General features: G+C 35.5%; 1 protein-coding gene across 3 annotated transcripts in view; it reads left to right on the forward strand.

Moving 5' to 3' along the window:
- Positions 1 to 17005, forward strand: part of LOC140253657 (uncharacterized) — a 42843-nt gene that overhangs the window by 15898 nt on the left and 9940 nt on the right. Inside the window, exons 15-21 of one of the 3 annotated variants that reach the window (XM_072339411.1) lie at positions 1108 to 1217; positions 1881 to 2007; positions 2845 to 2975; positions 4485 to 4594; positions 4888 to 5056; positions 5409 to 5513; positions 6147 to 16982. In XM_072339411.1, the coding sequence (XP_072195512.1) occupies positions 1108 to 1217; positions 1881 to 2007; positions 2845 to 2975; positions 4485 to 4594; positions 4888 to 5056; positions 5409 to 5513; positions 6147 to 16982 (11588 nt within the window). The remainder of the gene's footprint in view (positions 1 to 1107; positions 1218 to 1880; positions 2008 to 2844; positions 2976 to 4484; positions 4595 to 4887; positions 5057 to 5408; positions 5514 to 6146; positions 16983 to 17005) is intronic. The other 2 variants (XM_072339413.1, XM_072339412.1) reach the window with 2 other exon arrangements.

The raw sequence follows: 17005 nt of genomic DNA on the forward strand, positions 1-17005 counted from the left end.
GTTGAGTATGTAGTTTTTAAATATTACAGGAAGAACTTTACTCCCATCTAATAGGTGGTATAGGAGTGTGCCTTAATAAGATCATTTGAATAAGTTGTCCTTGCACAACTGAGATGAAAGCTGAGCATTCCCAGTATGACCTAATAGTTTCTGGGTTTTACTTCAGTGATGCATAAGTAAAACACTGTCTTTGCAACATGCAAAGTTCAGAAAGCTGTGTATTGATGAAGTTGAAAGCTACATCTGCGATTGTCTTATTTTCAGTTGAAGTATGGAGCCACCTTTACTTGCATTTCTTTTCACCAGCTGTTCTGTTTTGTCTGCTTTGCATGATACGCCTGTTACCTAATCTATCACCCTAAATGTGTTTTGTCATATCACAAAACAGATGGGAATGTACTTAAAATGAAAAAGCATTTCTAACAATGAACAAGATGCATCATACCTTAGCTTTCATATTCTGAACTTATTCAGTGTGTTTTTTTTTTAAAAAAAGATTCTGTATTTGTCTTTAAAGAATGGTATTATTAATGTATGATAAGATGGTTTGATGCCAGTTGCAGTGTAACACTTGCTTGTGACTTCCTCAAATTATAGTACTAAAATCGAAGTTGAAATGGCCACATTATTTACATGAAATCATGATTGTTCACATTACGAAAAGTACAGCTGTCTCAGCTGTTATTATTATACAAGTTGGATATTTTTTAACCTGGTAAATTGAAAGACCATGTAATTTGGCCTTTAATTGGTTGGATTTATTATTGTTCTTATTTTAGTGTCAGTGTAACCTCACCCTTTACAATCTGCTGTATTAAGAGTTCCTTTAGAGTGATGAAGAAGTAATGTTAGACTTCAGTTTGCTTCTTCGTACTGAGAAAGATATACAATCTTTATTCTTGTGTTCTACTAAGTAATGTTGGAGGGAAATCACAAGGTGAATGCTGTGGATTGCTTCTTTAATCTTGTTCTATCAGTCATTCATAGGGACTTCAGCCTGTCCCAGGTCTCTTTTCATGTAGTAGTGTCTGATATAATTGTAATTACTTTCCTGTGGCACAAAACTGATTGAGGATGACTGGTTCTTTCCTGGCTGCTCTGATCCAGCCATAGTCTCAGGGCAACAGGAGCTGGAGGAGGAACTGGCCACAGTTCAAGGAATGGGCGGGCTGGATCAGGCGGGAAGAAAAAGCGGTCAGACCAACAGGAATCTTCAGGTGGGTTAAAAGTTACAAATATCTATTTATACCAGTATGTTAATGAAAATACGGTGCTTTCCAGATGGATAGGTCAAGGGCTTATGGACTTAGATCTGTTATGTAGTCTGTTTTGTGTTAGGTACTATCTTTATTTCTCTGTTGGGAGATTTACTGAATGGTTTGTAATTAGCATCAGTTCATTCAGGTTGACTTTTTAGTACTTAGTGCTGTTGCTTTCAAAAACAAACAAAAAAAAACACCAATATTTTGAAAGAATAATTAGGATGTCACTTGTATAACTTTGCCATTGGAAGAATAATTTTATGTTTAGTTAATTTCATCTTCACCCTGAGTTTCAGAGGATGCTATTAACTGTGGAAACTGAAACCAATTAACGTTTCCAAACATAATTATCTGTTGGCCTCTCAGATGCCTGAGGTGTCTTCAAAGCTGTAGTAGGTCCTGCAAAAAGCCTCTGGGAGACTCTGCTTCTCTGGAAATGACAGTTTGAGGCCACACAGGTGTCTGTTGTGGTCATGTATGCTTATATTTATGCACCTAAATCAGTGGCTGGATTTTATAATATTTAACTGAAACAACACTTCTGATAACAGAATATGTATTTTACCCTTGCTTCTTTTCTTCTTTTAATTGAATGTAATTCTTATATTTTGCACGTAGGAAGAGTACAGCTTTGATAGAAAGCAGTGCTTTCAAGAAGCATTGAATGTCACTCTGGATAGCGCTGATTCAGCTGAAGGAGAAAATATGGGAGGTTGGTGGCCAGAATACACTTCACCTAATGCAGGTGTGATAGAGACTAGACAGTTTATTAAAGCATGCACAGCATCTGTATTTTGTGTCTATTTTTGTTTTCAAAATTCAACTAACAACCCATTTGTGGTGTATTCTATTGTTTGTTGAATTTTTTTGGCTTGTGTTTGCTTCTGTTTCATTTTAAGCATGTGCGTGCTGTATGAACTGCCTAGTTTTGGTTCAGAAGTAGAATATAAATACAATTAAATGCTGGAATTGTTTGAGCCTTACTGCCTGTAAAGTACCTTATGTGGCAAGATCATGTGGTTTTTAAGTTATGAGTCTTGTTCCTGTGAATGTGTTTCCAATCTACATAACTTTTGGAAAACAGAATTACATTGCACTGCTGTGTACTTTGTTTTAAAGATCAAATAGCGTTTTTAGTGTGGATGCTCTTCTATCTGTGGTAAAAGCTACTAATATGTGTTATTAGTAATACGGAGTAGATGCACTTGCGAATCTTGATATAGACCAGTTTACTTTGTTAATATAGCTTAAAATCCAGTCTTGTAAGTATATTAACTCATGATTAAAGTAACATCACCCAAATTATTAATTGGGACACAATATTGATTAGAATATTTTTGCTAGGTTCTCTATGAGTTACTGGGTTATGCAAGTAAATTTTAGTTTTTGAAAAGTTATGAGTATGTTTATCGTTTAGTATTTGCATGTGCAAGACCTCAAGCATTTCCACTGGAAGTGGTTGAGATCTAATCGTGCCCAACAGTGGCAAAAATTGTGAATATAAAGGTGAAAGTAACTTCTAGACTTAAGAATTTTTTAATAGATCTTTCTTGAAATAATTTTTCCTATTTGACTTAAATAGGCTTACGGAGTGTAGTTGAAGAGCTGGAATTGGAAAGAAATCAACTGCAGGAACAAATTCTGTTTCTAGAAGAACGTTGTCAGGATTTGGAAGATAGATTACAGCTTCAAAGTAGAATGGAAGCTCTTCAGGTGAGCTTTTGCACTTCTCTAAAAGCTGCTATTGGTAAGAGAATTGTTTAGTTCTCTCTTCACATCCTTACAACTATAGCCTACAGTAGCACAAAAGTGTAAATTTACAGCTAGCAAAAATACCTAAAACCTATTCAGTAGTTTCTGTTTACTAAGAGTTTACACATGCTATATTATGCTCTAAAGTTTAAGCCTGTCACTTCTATTCAGCAAAAGCAGAAGTCAGTGCATAAAAAAACTTATTTGGAAGGAAGCTTCATTAATTGTTGCAGAAACATAGTAAAGGTCAAAATGATTTGTATCGCTCTCTGTAGGGTGCCTTTGTTAGAAGATCAAAAGCTGTTTTGTTGTTTTTTTTTTTTACTACTAGAATAAGTTGTTCTCACATCCCTCAGTTCATAATTATAGCTCACATACCACATGCCTATAATATATGCATAATATAAATATGTAGCAGGTATTTTAATGTATGCTGTCATCAGTGAATGCGTCAGAAAAACAATAACATAAAAACTTAAATCAGAATTTTAAAATATTTTTATAGTATTTCTTGACTGGTAAGTTACTATGCTCAGTACTTTCTAAACCTAGTTTCCATGTAATGATGCAACTGATCTTTTCTCGTGCTCCTCAAACTTGGTGCATTGCTCATATTCTTTACCAGCTAAGTTGCACCTATATGTTAATTTATAATTTATAATTACTTTAAGACACAAGACAAACTTATTAATATCTGAGAATCTTTTAACAAAACCTTTTGATACAGGTAACGTTTGATGTAAAGGAAGAAGGGCAGCTATTGAGGGCGGTACAGGTGTGTTCTGCCTCCTCCAGAATGCTAGCTTATTTTCATTAGAGGTGACAAGTTTGCCACGTTTGTCCTTTTTGATGTTGGTTCTGAATATGTGTTCTGCTTTTGGTTTTTGGTTGCCATTAGATTTTTTTGTGGTTTTATTTTTGAATGGGTGCAGTGAATCTGACTAGAGTAGGGAATCTGTATTGTTTTTTTTTTTGTTTTGTTTTGTTTTTTAAGTGTCTGAATGGAGCTTGCTTTCTTTTTCTTCTTTTCTCTGCAACTCCCTGTATGCTAATCTAGTCTCCTGCAGATTTTTTGCACCTTCAAGTTGAAAAAATGTACTAAAAAGTTGCCAGTTTAGTCTTATGTTCAAATCAATGAGGAAGGTGTGTTTTCAAAGCAGTAGCTACCTCTGTTGAATTAAATAAGGTACCTTAACAAAGTGTGTGTGTATGTGTGTTGCTTTGGGTATAGAGCAGTGATCCTTGAGTTTATTCTATTGTAGCATCACTGTAGGAAGTATTTCTGAAAGGTGGGTTGCATCTATCTGAACTTATGATATTAATGTTGTATTTTGAACTGATGAGTGCTAATATGCTAACATCCTCTTATTATGTAAGATATCAGTCCTCTAGTGAGTCAGATTTTTGGAACACTAGTTCTCTTACACTATTGTGTGTGCAATAATCCTCTTGATTAACTTTTTGTTGCAGAATGAAAATGAACGTTTTCAAAGTCAACTCACTCAGTTACGCAACCAACAGATTCGAGACACCGAAAAGCATCAAATTCTGATCTCTGGCCTGAATGAGCAGCTAAAAGGGTAAAATGAAGGTTCTTTATAATGCCACTGAATATTTGCTTTCTGGTCCATTAGATGTTTAAATTTAAAGCAAAGAAGCTTAATCTGTTAAAATGTGTAAAGTTTATTTACTTAATTCTCATTTCTGATTGCAGTCACAACATCTTTGGACTTGGAAGTTTAAATGGAAATTGTAGAAATGATTATTCTTTTAGGGACACAGTTTGGGGGCTAATAAAATTAGAAAGCCTAAAGCAAGCTTTGTTTTCATGGTGGAATTTAGTTATCAAAGATCTATATATGTATTTTCTTAGATTGAGTGATCGAAATAGCTTTCTTGAAACTTCACTTGGAGAAAAAGAAGAAAAACTGCTAAGCTTAACAGAAAAACTGGAACAAATTGAAAATATGAGAAAACTACTTCAAGAAAGGGATCTGTTGAACAAAGAGCTGGGAGAGAAGTTTGTGCATAGTGAACAAAAAGTAAGTTACTAAATGAAATATAATTTATTAGAACTGGTGAATATTGGCCTTAACTTTTTATTTGTATTCTGGAAGCAAAATTGCTGTTCTAGCCAAAGGATTTGCTTCTATTGTTTCATTACAGCTTTGTTCATATCATATAGTTACTTTGCTTAAAGTTGGGTATAATGATTACTTAAACGCACCACAGTGCTTTGCATGAATGTATTGGATTGGTGTTTTTTTGAATGAAATGTTGTCCTAGTTAATTTTAATGTATAAATACCACTCTTAGGTAAGTTCAATCTTCAAAACTCTAATATCACATTTTGAATATGTTTCTATGATATAAATTCTTATTTTTAATACTAAGCTGAAGGAAGCCTTGAAGAAATGCAGTATGTATGAAGTGGAGAACGCTGAGCAGAAAAACGTCATCAGTGATCTAACAGAAAAAGTTGCTACGCTGAAGGAAAAGGTAACTCATAAAATGAAAATAAGGAACTTTCTTGTATTTTGAAATGGTTCATTTAAACCTGAGCAAAAAAACCCAACCCTGAGCATTAATTACGCTGCAGATTTCATACAATGTCTTTTCCGTATGCCAAAATGATCTAAAATATAATGTTATTGTCTTGTGACTGTGCTGTTGGATAGGTCATAGTTACAGCTGGAAAAAGTATTGTGGTGTTACGGTGGGAAAGAATATCATGGAGAAATGAAAAGAAACAGAGGAGTGCTCACCTATATTCAGAGATTCAGGCTCACGATGAAAGATTCCACAAAGGAGGGATCTCCATAAAGAGATCCTTTCCTAGTGGTAGTCAGCCCTTAGGTGGGGTCTAGGAAGGGATGGAGCCTCCTTCCAGCCATGCAGCTCTAAGTTGCCTTTACCTGTGCTCCCAGGGCTGACCCAGTCTTTGCCTCAGATCATCAATCAATTAGTGGTTCAGACCATGACTCAACAGTTCCCATACAGTCATTAGTTCAAAGATCATTTCTGAGTGATGGATTAGCCTAAATGCTAGATTTACACAAGGAGTGTATATTCCATTTTCCTTCTAATGTACATTTGAATTATTCTTATAACATTATTTTCTTGATTTGTTAGACTTTGAAACAAGATGACATGGTAGAATCAATGCAGCTGGATCTTGACCAGACAAATGAGGAACTTGACAAATTGAATACAAGCCATTTAGAGGAAAGATCTCAACTTATTCAAGATCTCCAGAAACGCGAAAGAGAGATCGATCATCTTAAAGAAGCAGTGGCAGAAAAAGACAGGGAGTTAGCTGCCTTGTCTTTGAATATGACAGAATATTCAGAACAAGTTATCATCCTGAAGCATCAAGTGCAATGCAAAAATGAAGAAATACGAGCGATAGAAGAGGCTTTATCAAAGGCTGAAAGAGAGGCTGATTTGCTGAAAGAAGTACAGACAGCCGATGTAAGAGATGCAAGTGTGAAAATATCTGTCCTTTCTGAGAAGAGTAATACAATGAGACTAGAACTGGAGAGAATTAGAGTTGAAAATGAAGCTAAAAACAAAGAAAATGAGGAACTGATAAGACAAATCAGTGAATACAGCATTACAGTTAAGGATCTCCGTTCGGAAATCAAGGCCAATCATGTCGCGTACCATAACAGTCTTACGGAGTGTGAGTCACAAATTACTTTGCTGAAAGAACAAATTAGCAAATCATCTGAAAAGCTACAAGAAACTGAGAATAGACAAAGAAAAGAAGCTGAATATTTGAAATCTCAGATTGAGGAAAATAGCACTTTAAAAGAAAAATGGAACAGTTTACTTAAAGAGAAAGAGAATAAAGAACAGACTCTTGAAAATGAGTTAAAATCTGTTAAAGATTCATACAACAAACTAGTTTTGGAAGATGCTAAAAAAGATGAAGAGCTGTCTCAGCTATCTAGAAAGCTTATAGAACATGCTGAACACCAGGAAACAATTAAAAAAGAATTACAGGAGAAACAACAGATCATTATGTCATTAGATAAGAAGCTTGAGTTTTTGGAACAGCAAAATGAAGAGACTAAACTTAAATTAACTGAAGATCTTAAAGCCAAAGAGACATGTTGCGAAGAGCTTAATAACCAATTAAGTGAAATACAGAAACTAATTAAAAAAATGGAAATAGAGACACAGGAGAAAGCTTCAGCTAATAAGCAGCTGCAGACGGATCTTGAGGAAAAAGAAACAAAATTGGCAGAGCAAGTGAAAGCAAATGAACATCTGAAAAAAAGTATAGATAGAGTGAAAGAAGAGAAGCAACAGTTAGTGAGTGAAAATGAGAATTTGTCCAAACTTCTGGATGTGAAGGAATGCGAATTGTTAAAGAAAATCCAGGCTGTGGCAGAAATAGAGAGCAAGTTATCTATTAGTGATGCTGAATACCAAAAAACTCTTTCAGTACTAAACTGTGAAAAAAACACTCTAGCAAAAGAAATTGAACAACTCTCAGTAGCTGCAAAGCAAAAAGAAAATTCAGTTGCAGAACAGCTGCAGAAGAAAACAAAGGAATGTAATGTGTTAGCTGGTCAGTTGTTTGAAAGCAAGGAACAAGCACAACAATTGCATGAACAAATGCAATCAGTTCTCATTCAGCTGAAGGATGCCACAGACAAAGAAACAAAGAAAGAAGAAATGTTAAATAGTAAGTTATCTGAATGCAGTACCCTAATACAAGAGCTGAGCCAGACTAAGGAACACAATTTACTGCTGCAAGAGCAAGTTCAAAGCTTAACTTTGGATTTTGAAGCTAAGAGCAAGTGTCTAGAAGAAAAAATCATTCAGTGTGATTCGTTGCATAAGGAAATTGAAGACAATAAATTGTGTATTTTAAAGTTGCAGGAAGAAATTAAAAATCTTAAAGAGGACAAGATGAAGTTATCTCAGTGGGTAGAGGAAAAAGACCTGACTCTAAAAAGTCAGGGTTCAGAACTTGAAAAGTTTCGTAAGCAAGTTTCTGACAAAACTGAAGAAAGTACAGTGTTAAATAATCAGCTACAGCTATTAAGCAAAGAAGTGACTGAGCTTAAGCATAAAAAGGAGGAGTTTTCAAACCTATTGAGTGAGAAGTCACATGAATTAGAAATTCTTCAGTCACAGTTGGTACAGAAACAGTCTGATACTAGTTCTGCAAGGCAACAAGCACACACGGCAGCTCTAGAAAATGAAAAATTGAAAGTAGACATTGAAAACCTTAACGCAATGATAATGAAAAAATCAGAAGAAATAGCTACTTTAACTTCACACTTGTCCCAACAGAATCATAATATTTTAGCTCTGAAGGATGAAATTGATGGCCTAGTGGTTGAAAAAGAAAACCTAAAAACTCTCATGGGAGAGAAAGAAACTCTTATTTCTGAGAAGGATGTTTTGCTACAACAAATGAAGGATAGCAAAATGGCAGGAGAAGGTCAATATTTGCAAGTCATTTCAGATCTACAAAACCAAATGCAAACCCTAGGTTTTGAAACCAGCCAGCTTAGACAGACAATTCAGGAGAAAGAAAATGAATGTAAGAGGCAAGCCCAAGAATTAAAGTTACTAAAAGATAAATCTGAGGAGTCTGATATACTTAGGGTTCAACTGTCTGAGAATATGGAGGTTATTTCTGACCTTCAGTATCAACTTAGAAATTTGACAGAAAAAGAAGCACAGTTGATTGATTCAATTACACAGAAGGATGAATGTTTAAAACAAAAGATAGACGAATATGTTAGTTTAAAAGCACGCCTTTCTGATGTACAGGAATCATCCATTTTGCAGCAGAAACAGATAGAGCTTTTAACTTCAGAAGCAGAACAGTTAAAAGTACTTGTTTCCGAGAAAGATTTAGCTGTCAATAATATTTCATTATTCAGTGAGAATTTAAAGATGCAACTTCAAGAAAAGGAGAATGAATGTGTTGTCTTAACGAAACAGGTAGCGGAGCTGGAGGAAGTAAAAGTGAATTTACAAAATGAAGTACAACATCAGAAGAATGTAATAATAGAAAAGGAACAGTCCTTATCAGAAAACGAATCCTCTCTTATAGAAAATAAAACTCTTCTCAAAGCTCTGAAGGAGAAAGCACAGGAAGACGAAGAGAAGATAAGTTTAATCTCTCAGCTTCAAAGTCAAGTACATGTACTGACACATGAACTACAAAAATCTAAGGAACTAGTCCAGGAGAAACAAAATGCCTTTTTGTCTCTTCAGGAAAAAATTGAAGCACAGTGTGAACTAAGAACTGAGTTTAATGCAGCTCTTAATGAAAAAGAAGAAGTTATTGCCAAACTGCTTAATTCTGTGAAGGAGAAGGATTCCAGTCTACAGTTGACAAATAAAAACATGAGTGTTCTTTCTAATGAGATTGAGATTCTCAAAGAAGAATTAGAGAAAAGTGGTGCAACTGTGAAAAACCTTACTAAGGAATTTCAGGAAAAAAATGAAAGCTTTAATACTAATCAGAAGAAAATCGATTATTTGACAGTTGAGCTTGAGACTGTAAAAAGTGAACACCGTAAAGCACTAGACCAAATAAGTACATGGAAACAAGACTTACAGCAAAAAGAATTGGCTGTGGAGTCTCTGCGTATGACTTGCACTGAACAGGCAGATAATATAGCATGTCTAAAGTTGGAGTTGAATAATGTAAATTCCAAATCATCTCAAGACAGCCACGAAAGTGCACTTTTAATAGGTAGTCTGCAACACCAAGTAGAGTCTTTAGTGAATGAAAAAAATATGTTACAAGAAGATGCTGCTAAACTCATGGCTGAAAACACACAACTTATTGCATCTCAAAACCATTTGGAAAAGAAATTGGAAGAGCTCCAAGAAATGAATGGAAAACTAGAAGCCAGTGAGAATTACTTAAGAATGCAGATAGATGCTGTCCAACTGCAGATGAAGACTGAAAAAGAGAAGTTACAGATGCAGGTTAGTGTGAAGGGTGAAGAACTTTCTAAATTAGGGCTTAAATTTGAAAATCTAGAGCAAAATCTGCTTGAGTCAGAAAACAAATGGGTGATGGAACTTGATAGGGCAACTTTAGAAATTAAAAATCTTACAGGGCAATTGAACCATTTAGAAAATGAAATGAAATCCAAGGATAGCAAAATCCAGTCTTTACAGGAGGAACTGGATCTTACCAAAGAGGAAATAACTCAAAGCTTATCTCCATTACTTAATAGTAGACTTTTATGTAAAGAAAAGAATGTGCAGACTTCAGATTCTGAACTGCTGTTAACTGATGGTAAAATACAATTGGAAAAATTTTCCTCTCTGATATCCACTATTTTGAGCAAAGAAGTAGAAAGAGAACAATTGCAGCTGGTTCTTTTAGAAAAAGAGAAAGAAATAGATGTCATAAAAGATGAATTAAAAAGTATGCAGTCGCTTGAGAAAGAGAAGGAGCTGCTACAGAATGATATTGATAAAATGAAGGGTACCTATGAATCTGAAATTAAATGCTTATCACAAGAAATGGTTGCTGTCAAGGAAACTTTATGTAAACAACAATCTCTTTTGCAAGAAAAGAATAGACAGATTGAATTTCTTCAAGACGAGATAAATAAATCAGAAGAAATAGTAAGAACCAGTCAAGAAAAACTGCACATTGACAGTAAAAAAGTAGCAAGTCTCCTTGAAGAAATGGGAAGCAAAGATCAATTCATAGAAGACTTAACTTCACAGGTAAATCAGCAAAAGGATTTAATTTCTGGTCTAAGCCAGCAAATGAAAGAAAAGGACTGTTCTATTACCCAGATCATGGAATCATTGTCTAGTGAAATGCTGAATTTTTCTGAAGAGAGGAATGCATTAAGCAGCAAACTGCAGGACCTTGAATCTGCTCATAATCATTCTGTAGGAGAACTAAATAGAGTGTTGCAGGAACTTGAGGACTGTAAGAAAGAACTGGAGCGTAGTCAGGTTGTATTAAGCAACAGAGAAGCTGATTTTAAAGATTTAATGAAAGAAAAGGAGGAAATGCATCTTAATCTTGAGAAACTTGGCAAGGAAAAAGAGAATCTGAAGAAGAAGCTTCAAGCAGCATTGATAATAAGAAGAGATCTAATGCAGAAAGTTGCAAAACTGGAGAAAAACGGGCAGGAAGAAATAGAGAAAGAGAAAGGAAAAAGAGAGGAGTTGTTGAAGAAAGTTGAGGAGTTAACAGACAAGCTGAAACTAGTTGAAGATCAAAATAAAGATTTAGAGACCTATCTTGGAACTCTGAAGCAACAGGTTAGAGAAAAAGATGACAAAATAATTGACTTGAATGATACCTTGTCAGCAAAGTCCGCTTATTTAGAGGAACTTCAGGCCAATATTGCAGAACTAAATGCTGTTATTGCTGAAAAACAAATTATTTGTGAGCAGAACCTAAAATCTTTAGAGAAAAAGGATAACATGCTTGCTCATATGCAAACTATGCTTGATGAAAAAGTAAGTGCATATGAAGAGAAACATTCTCAGCTCTTAGTAGCTCTTGAAATGATGAAGTCTGAAGTTAAGAAGGAAGAAGAATTGTTGAAAAATTCCAGTTCTGGAGAGCCCAGTGCCAGGGACAAGAGAAAGTGTTTGCACACCAACAATGAAATTAGTGTAATTCAGTTAAAAAAAGAAAAAGAAGACTTACAGAGGGATCTTTTGGTCAGGGAAGATGATGTAAGAACATTTCAGAATGAGGTGGCAGAGCACGCTAAACTTGCAGCAGATTTTGATGAACAAAACCACTTGAAGCATGTCAAACAAGAGCATAAAGCTCTCTGGGAAGATCTTCAAATAGAATGTAGAGAGTTTGACTTGAATCAATTAGAAAAACATTTTGGGAAAGAGCTTGTTTCCCCTAAGGAAGAAGGAGAAGAAGAAAGTGACCTAGAGAATCTGGAATCCAGCAAATCTAGAAACAAGGTTCAGGCTGCATCCTTTGAAGTGTCAGAAAGCCTAATTACTTCAGTGACAAGTAAAGATACTGAATTGGAAGAACTAAGAAATAATTATGCAAAGCTTCAGGAGGAAACAGAAATGTTAAAGGAAGAGCTGAGAAAAATATTAGTTGAATTTAGTGGTGGTGGAGAAAAAGCAGTAGACTTAAACTCCGTGAGACAACAAAAGCAGTACCAGGAACAATGTAAAGATGACCTTTTGGAGGATATAAAGCAGCTGCAGAAAAAGCTGAAAACATTCTTGGCTGAAACTGCAGACATGAAAATTTTGCTGGAATGTGTAAATAATGAGAAAGAAACACTTGTTAAAAAAAATGAGGAGGATTACAGGGTGAGCCAGGAGAAGCTACAGAAACTGAGAATGGAAGCTAATAAGGAAATTGCAGAAAAGAACAAGGAAATAGAAACATTGCATTCTTCACTTAAAGATTTTAAGGAGAAACTTGATCTTGAAAAGGAGTTGTTAAAAGAAGCTGTAAAGGAGGGCCAAGAAGTCCACCATTACAAAGCAGCATTTGAAGAAGTAAGGAATGAAAAAGAGAAGCTGGTTCATCATTTAGAGGAGTCCAATTTGGAACTAATCAACATGAAAAGGGAGTTAAAGCATGTCAGTCAAGAAAACAAAAAGCTTCTGACAGAACTTTGTTTGCTACGCGAGAAGGCTGAGATAAGTACTGCTGCAGTGTCAAGTAAAGAGTGTAAAGAAGAAAATGATACTGAAAAAGAACTGGTAGAGTTTTCTTCAGAAGGTGGTTTTCTTCAAGGAGGATTACAAAGTAAAGGCACCTCTTTTCAACTATCTAGGACTGGTTACTCTGGAAAAACTAATCTAAAAGAAGCAGCAGACAATAAAACCCAGAAAGAAATGGAAATGGTTCAAGAGCCACTTGCAAAAGCCATCAATGTAAGTGATTCTAAACCACAAGGACAAAGGGCTACAGCAGAAGAGAAGTCCAAAGACCACCTTCAAAGAAAATTACAAGCAGCTTTAATATCACGTAAGGAAGCTCTGAGAGAAAATAAATATCTAAAAGACCAGATTGATAAGCTCTTATTGGAAAGAGAAGAACTGGTAAACAAGACAAGTTCGCTTGAACGCTTGTTGTTAGAGCTTGGTAGAGAAAAACAGAGTTCAAATACTGTTTCTCCATTGTCTGAAGAGGAGAGCCTTGTTTCTGAAAATGCTAGACTGTTGGCTGAAAATGAAAACCTCACTGCTGCATGTGAAAGTCTTAAATCTACAATGGAGACAATAGTTCAAGAAAAAGAGGCGTTTTCTTTCCAGCTAAATACCTTAAAAGATTCTCAGACAGTTGAATTAACAGGTTGGAAGGCTAAACACAGTGAATTAAAGCAAGAATATGAATCCCTCCTTCAGGCTTATGAGAATATCAGTAGTAAAATAGCAGATATGAGGCAAGTTATTGATGTCACTAGAAAAGAGAAACAAGAGGCAATTCAGAGACTCAGGGAAGGGGAATCTGAGAAGGAGGCTCTTGAGAAACATTTTCAGAAACTTGTTGATGAAAATGGAGTTATTAAGGATCAGCTGAAACAACTCTGTGAGTCCAAGAAATTGGAAGTTGATGAATTACAGAGTAAAGCAAAAAGGCAGATATGTGAACAAGAGGCAAGAATTGAAGAACACCAGGCTCGTCTTCACGAACTCACTCAACAGAATAATCAGCTAATGGAGGAAAATGAACAGCTGAAACAAACTTCCGAGAATTTAAAGCAGGCTTTAGAAAAAATTCAGGATGAAAATGACATCCTTCATAATAACATCACTGTAACTAAAGCAGCTCTGGGAGACCTCCAAGTTCAAATGGAAGTGTACCAAAATGATATGCAATCTAAAATCAGAGGTGCACTATATGAGAATGAATCATTGTTAACGGACATTAATGTGTTAAGGGATAAACTTTCTGAAAAGGAGCAAGAAAGAAAATTAATTTCAGAAAAGGTGAAAGAAACTGAAAAGTCTTTGGACTATAAAAATCATTGTATCACAAAGCTGGACATGGAGTGTAAAAATCTTACACGAGAAATTGTTAGTCTAAATGAAAAAGTTAAGATTTTAGAAGATGATAAATGTCTCTTACAGGAGGAATTAGAAAATGCACAAGAAAATTCTTACAAAGTAAAGAATGAGAGGGAATTCCTTGAGACAGAATTGCTTAATCATATTAAAGAGGTTGATCATCTTACTGATACGGTGAAATCAGCACAAGTGCAGAATAACGTGCTGTTGCAGCAACTGGAAGAATTAAAGGCAGAGAAGTGTAATGTGATTAGAGAAAAAGAAGAACAGCAGTTACAACTAATAAAACTATTTGAGGAGAAGGTGAAATGTGCACAGAGAGATAACAGTGGAAATAAAAACCGAACAAAAGAATTACAAGAACTCCTAAAGGAGAAACAGCAGGAGATCAACCATTTGCAAAAGGATTCCATAAAATTCCAGGAGCTGATCCTGGATTTGGAAAGATCTGTGAAACTATCACAGTCAAAAAATGAAAAATTTGAAAAAGATTTGAGTAATATGTCAGAAAAGCTTACCAAATCGAATGAAGAAATATGCCATCTCAATGAAAAGCTGTCTTCACAGGTGAACTTGTTGGATCAGTCAAAGAAAGAAGTAGACAGGCTTACAGCTGAGAATCTTAATTGGAGAAAAGAACTTCAGAGGAAAGAAGATGAACTAGAAATCCAGAAGAGAGAATATGTGACAGAATTGGAGCTAAATCTTCAACAATTAAAACTGATTCACAAGGGAGAATTTTTGAACCTAGAGGAAAGACACAGTGCCATTCAGAGAGAAAAAGATAGGGCAGTTAGTGAGATTCGAGGATTGCAAGAGGAGCTTAACTTTAAGGACTCTGAAAACAAGAAGCTTCAGGCAGATTTGAATGCAGCTTTGGCACGCTTAGCTGCTTTTGCAAAGTGTATGTCCTCTCTTCAAAATGACCGGGACAGGGTAATCACTGAAATGAAAACCTGGGAAACGCAGTTCAAAGAGGCTATCCAGAATAAGGAGATACAAATAGAAAACAGTAATAAAAGAATAATGTCCCTACAAGATGAACTGAAAGACAAAATGACTCAGATTCAGGAACTGAATATCAAATATTCTGTGGGAGAGAAAACAAGGGATGAACTGTATTTAAGGCAAAAATCTGCTGATGTTCCATGGCGCAAAGAGCTCCATAGAATAAAGGAAGAAAATATACTTTTTTTTAATAGGCAGCAAGAGTTGGAGAATGCTCTTCAGTCAAAAGAGGAAGCTTTGCAAGCACTTCTTAAAGAAAATAATTCTCTTAATCATCTCATGGAGAATAGTAAAAGTTCTGGAAGAGAGATAAAAGTACTGGAAAGTAATTTTACAAGACAAGAACAAGAACTGCAAAACCTTCTTGCTGAAAAGGAAAAAATTCATGCTGAGTTGGAAAAGCAGGTTACCATTTCTGAGCAACTGAAAATCATGTTGAATAATAAAGATAAAGAAATTTCCTTACTCATTTCTTCAAAAAGTGATGGAATCTCTGACTATCTGACTCAGGTACAGACTGAACATAGGGAACAAATCAAAGAATATGAGCGTCAGATCCAGTCACTACAGAGAGAGAGAGAACAGTCTGAGGAGTCCCGTCAGAAGATGGAAAATGAACTGAGAAATCTCCAGATGAAAGCAGATAAGGCAGATCAAGATAAGGCTGCAATTGCCAGTGAACTAGATGCTTTTAAGAAATCAATGTCATCTCTTCAGAATGATCGCGACAACCTTTTTTCTAAATACAAAGAGTTGGAGCATCTTCACCAAGATGTCATAAATCAACGGGACAATCTTATAGCTGGCAGTGCAAGTGAGAATAATGCTTTGAAACAAGAATTAAGGGTACTACTTAATCAGATAGATGATCTTCATTCTGAAAACGCAATGCTAAATGCCCAGCTAATAAAGTATAGGGAAGATCTCAACCAAGTTTTATCTCTGAAAGATCATCAATTAAAAGACTTACTTAAGCAGAAATTAGATTTCATTAAAGGCCTTGAACAGGAAAAATATGATCTCCAGAAACAAATCAAAGAGGTGCAACTGTCCAGCCAACTGCAAAAGGATACTGTTGTATCTTTGGAACATGAAAATAAGAAATTAGTATCTAAAGTAAATGATTTAGAATCTTTAATTGCATCATTAAACAAAGAGAAACTTATTTCTGAATCTGGAGAGAAACTGCTAACTAGTGGTAGCATTCAGAAAAAAAAAAGTTCATCCAATGGACTGTATGGAGAAAAAGTTCAGAAGATTGATGACCTCCAGAAATCACTAGGCAGAAATACTAAGGATGCAGATGGGGAATACAGTAAGGCATTTCAGACAGTTGAGCATGGATGTGAACCTATTGCTTTTACAGAGATGATAGTAGAAGTTCAGTCTCAGAATAGAGAGCTGAGATCCCAGAATGAGGCCTTTGGCAAAGCAATGACTGCTCTGCAAAATGATAGAGATAGGATAATAGAGGACTTAAATATACTTCAGAGCAAATACACATCAGAACTCAAGTCTGAGAAAAAGAAAGGAGTTGAACTTGAAGCTGAGTTGGGTAGCTTTAAATCCCGTCTTGTCAGTATACTCAAGGAAAATGGTCTTCTGAAAAATATACTTTTTGATCCTGCAAATATGGTTACAGTTGATCAGATTGCTGATGAAATTGAAAATCTCTGTAGGACGTTTGTCACCCGTGAGCTGGAGATTAGCAGGCTCTCATCTGAATGTGGGAATTATGTTCAGCAGATTGAAGCGTTTTCCAAGGCTATGGCCAGTCTTCAGGATGACCGAGACAAATTGCTGCAGGAACTCAGCAAGCAGAAGGTAGCTTCTGAAACTAAACAGGGGGGCACAGCTTCATTTCCCATTGCTTGCAACAGCATCAATGATATAAATTATTTTAAAAGTAATTTGGATGTGCCTCAGATCGATAGGGAAAGATTGGTAAGTTTTAACTGGCTACATTG

Source organism: Excalfactoria chinensis, chromosome 5, assembly GCF_039878825.1.
Source record: "Excalfactoria chinensis isolate bCotChi1 chromosome 5, bCotChi1.hap2, whole genome shotgun sequence".
Taxonomy (NCBI): Eukaryota; Metazoa; Chordata; class Aves; order Galliformes; family Phasianidae; genus Excalfactoria; species Excalfactoria chinensis.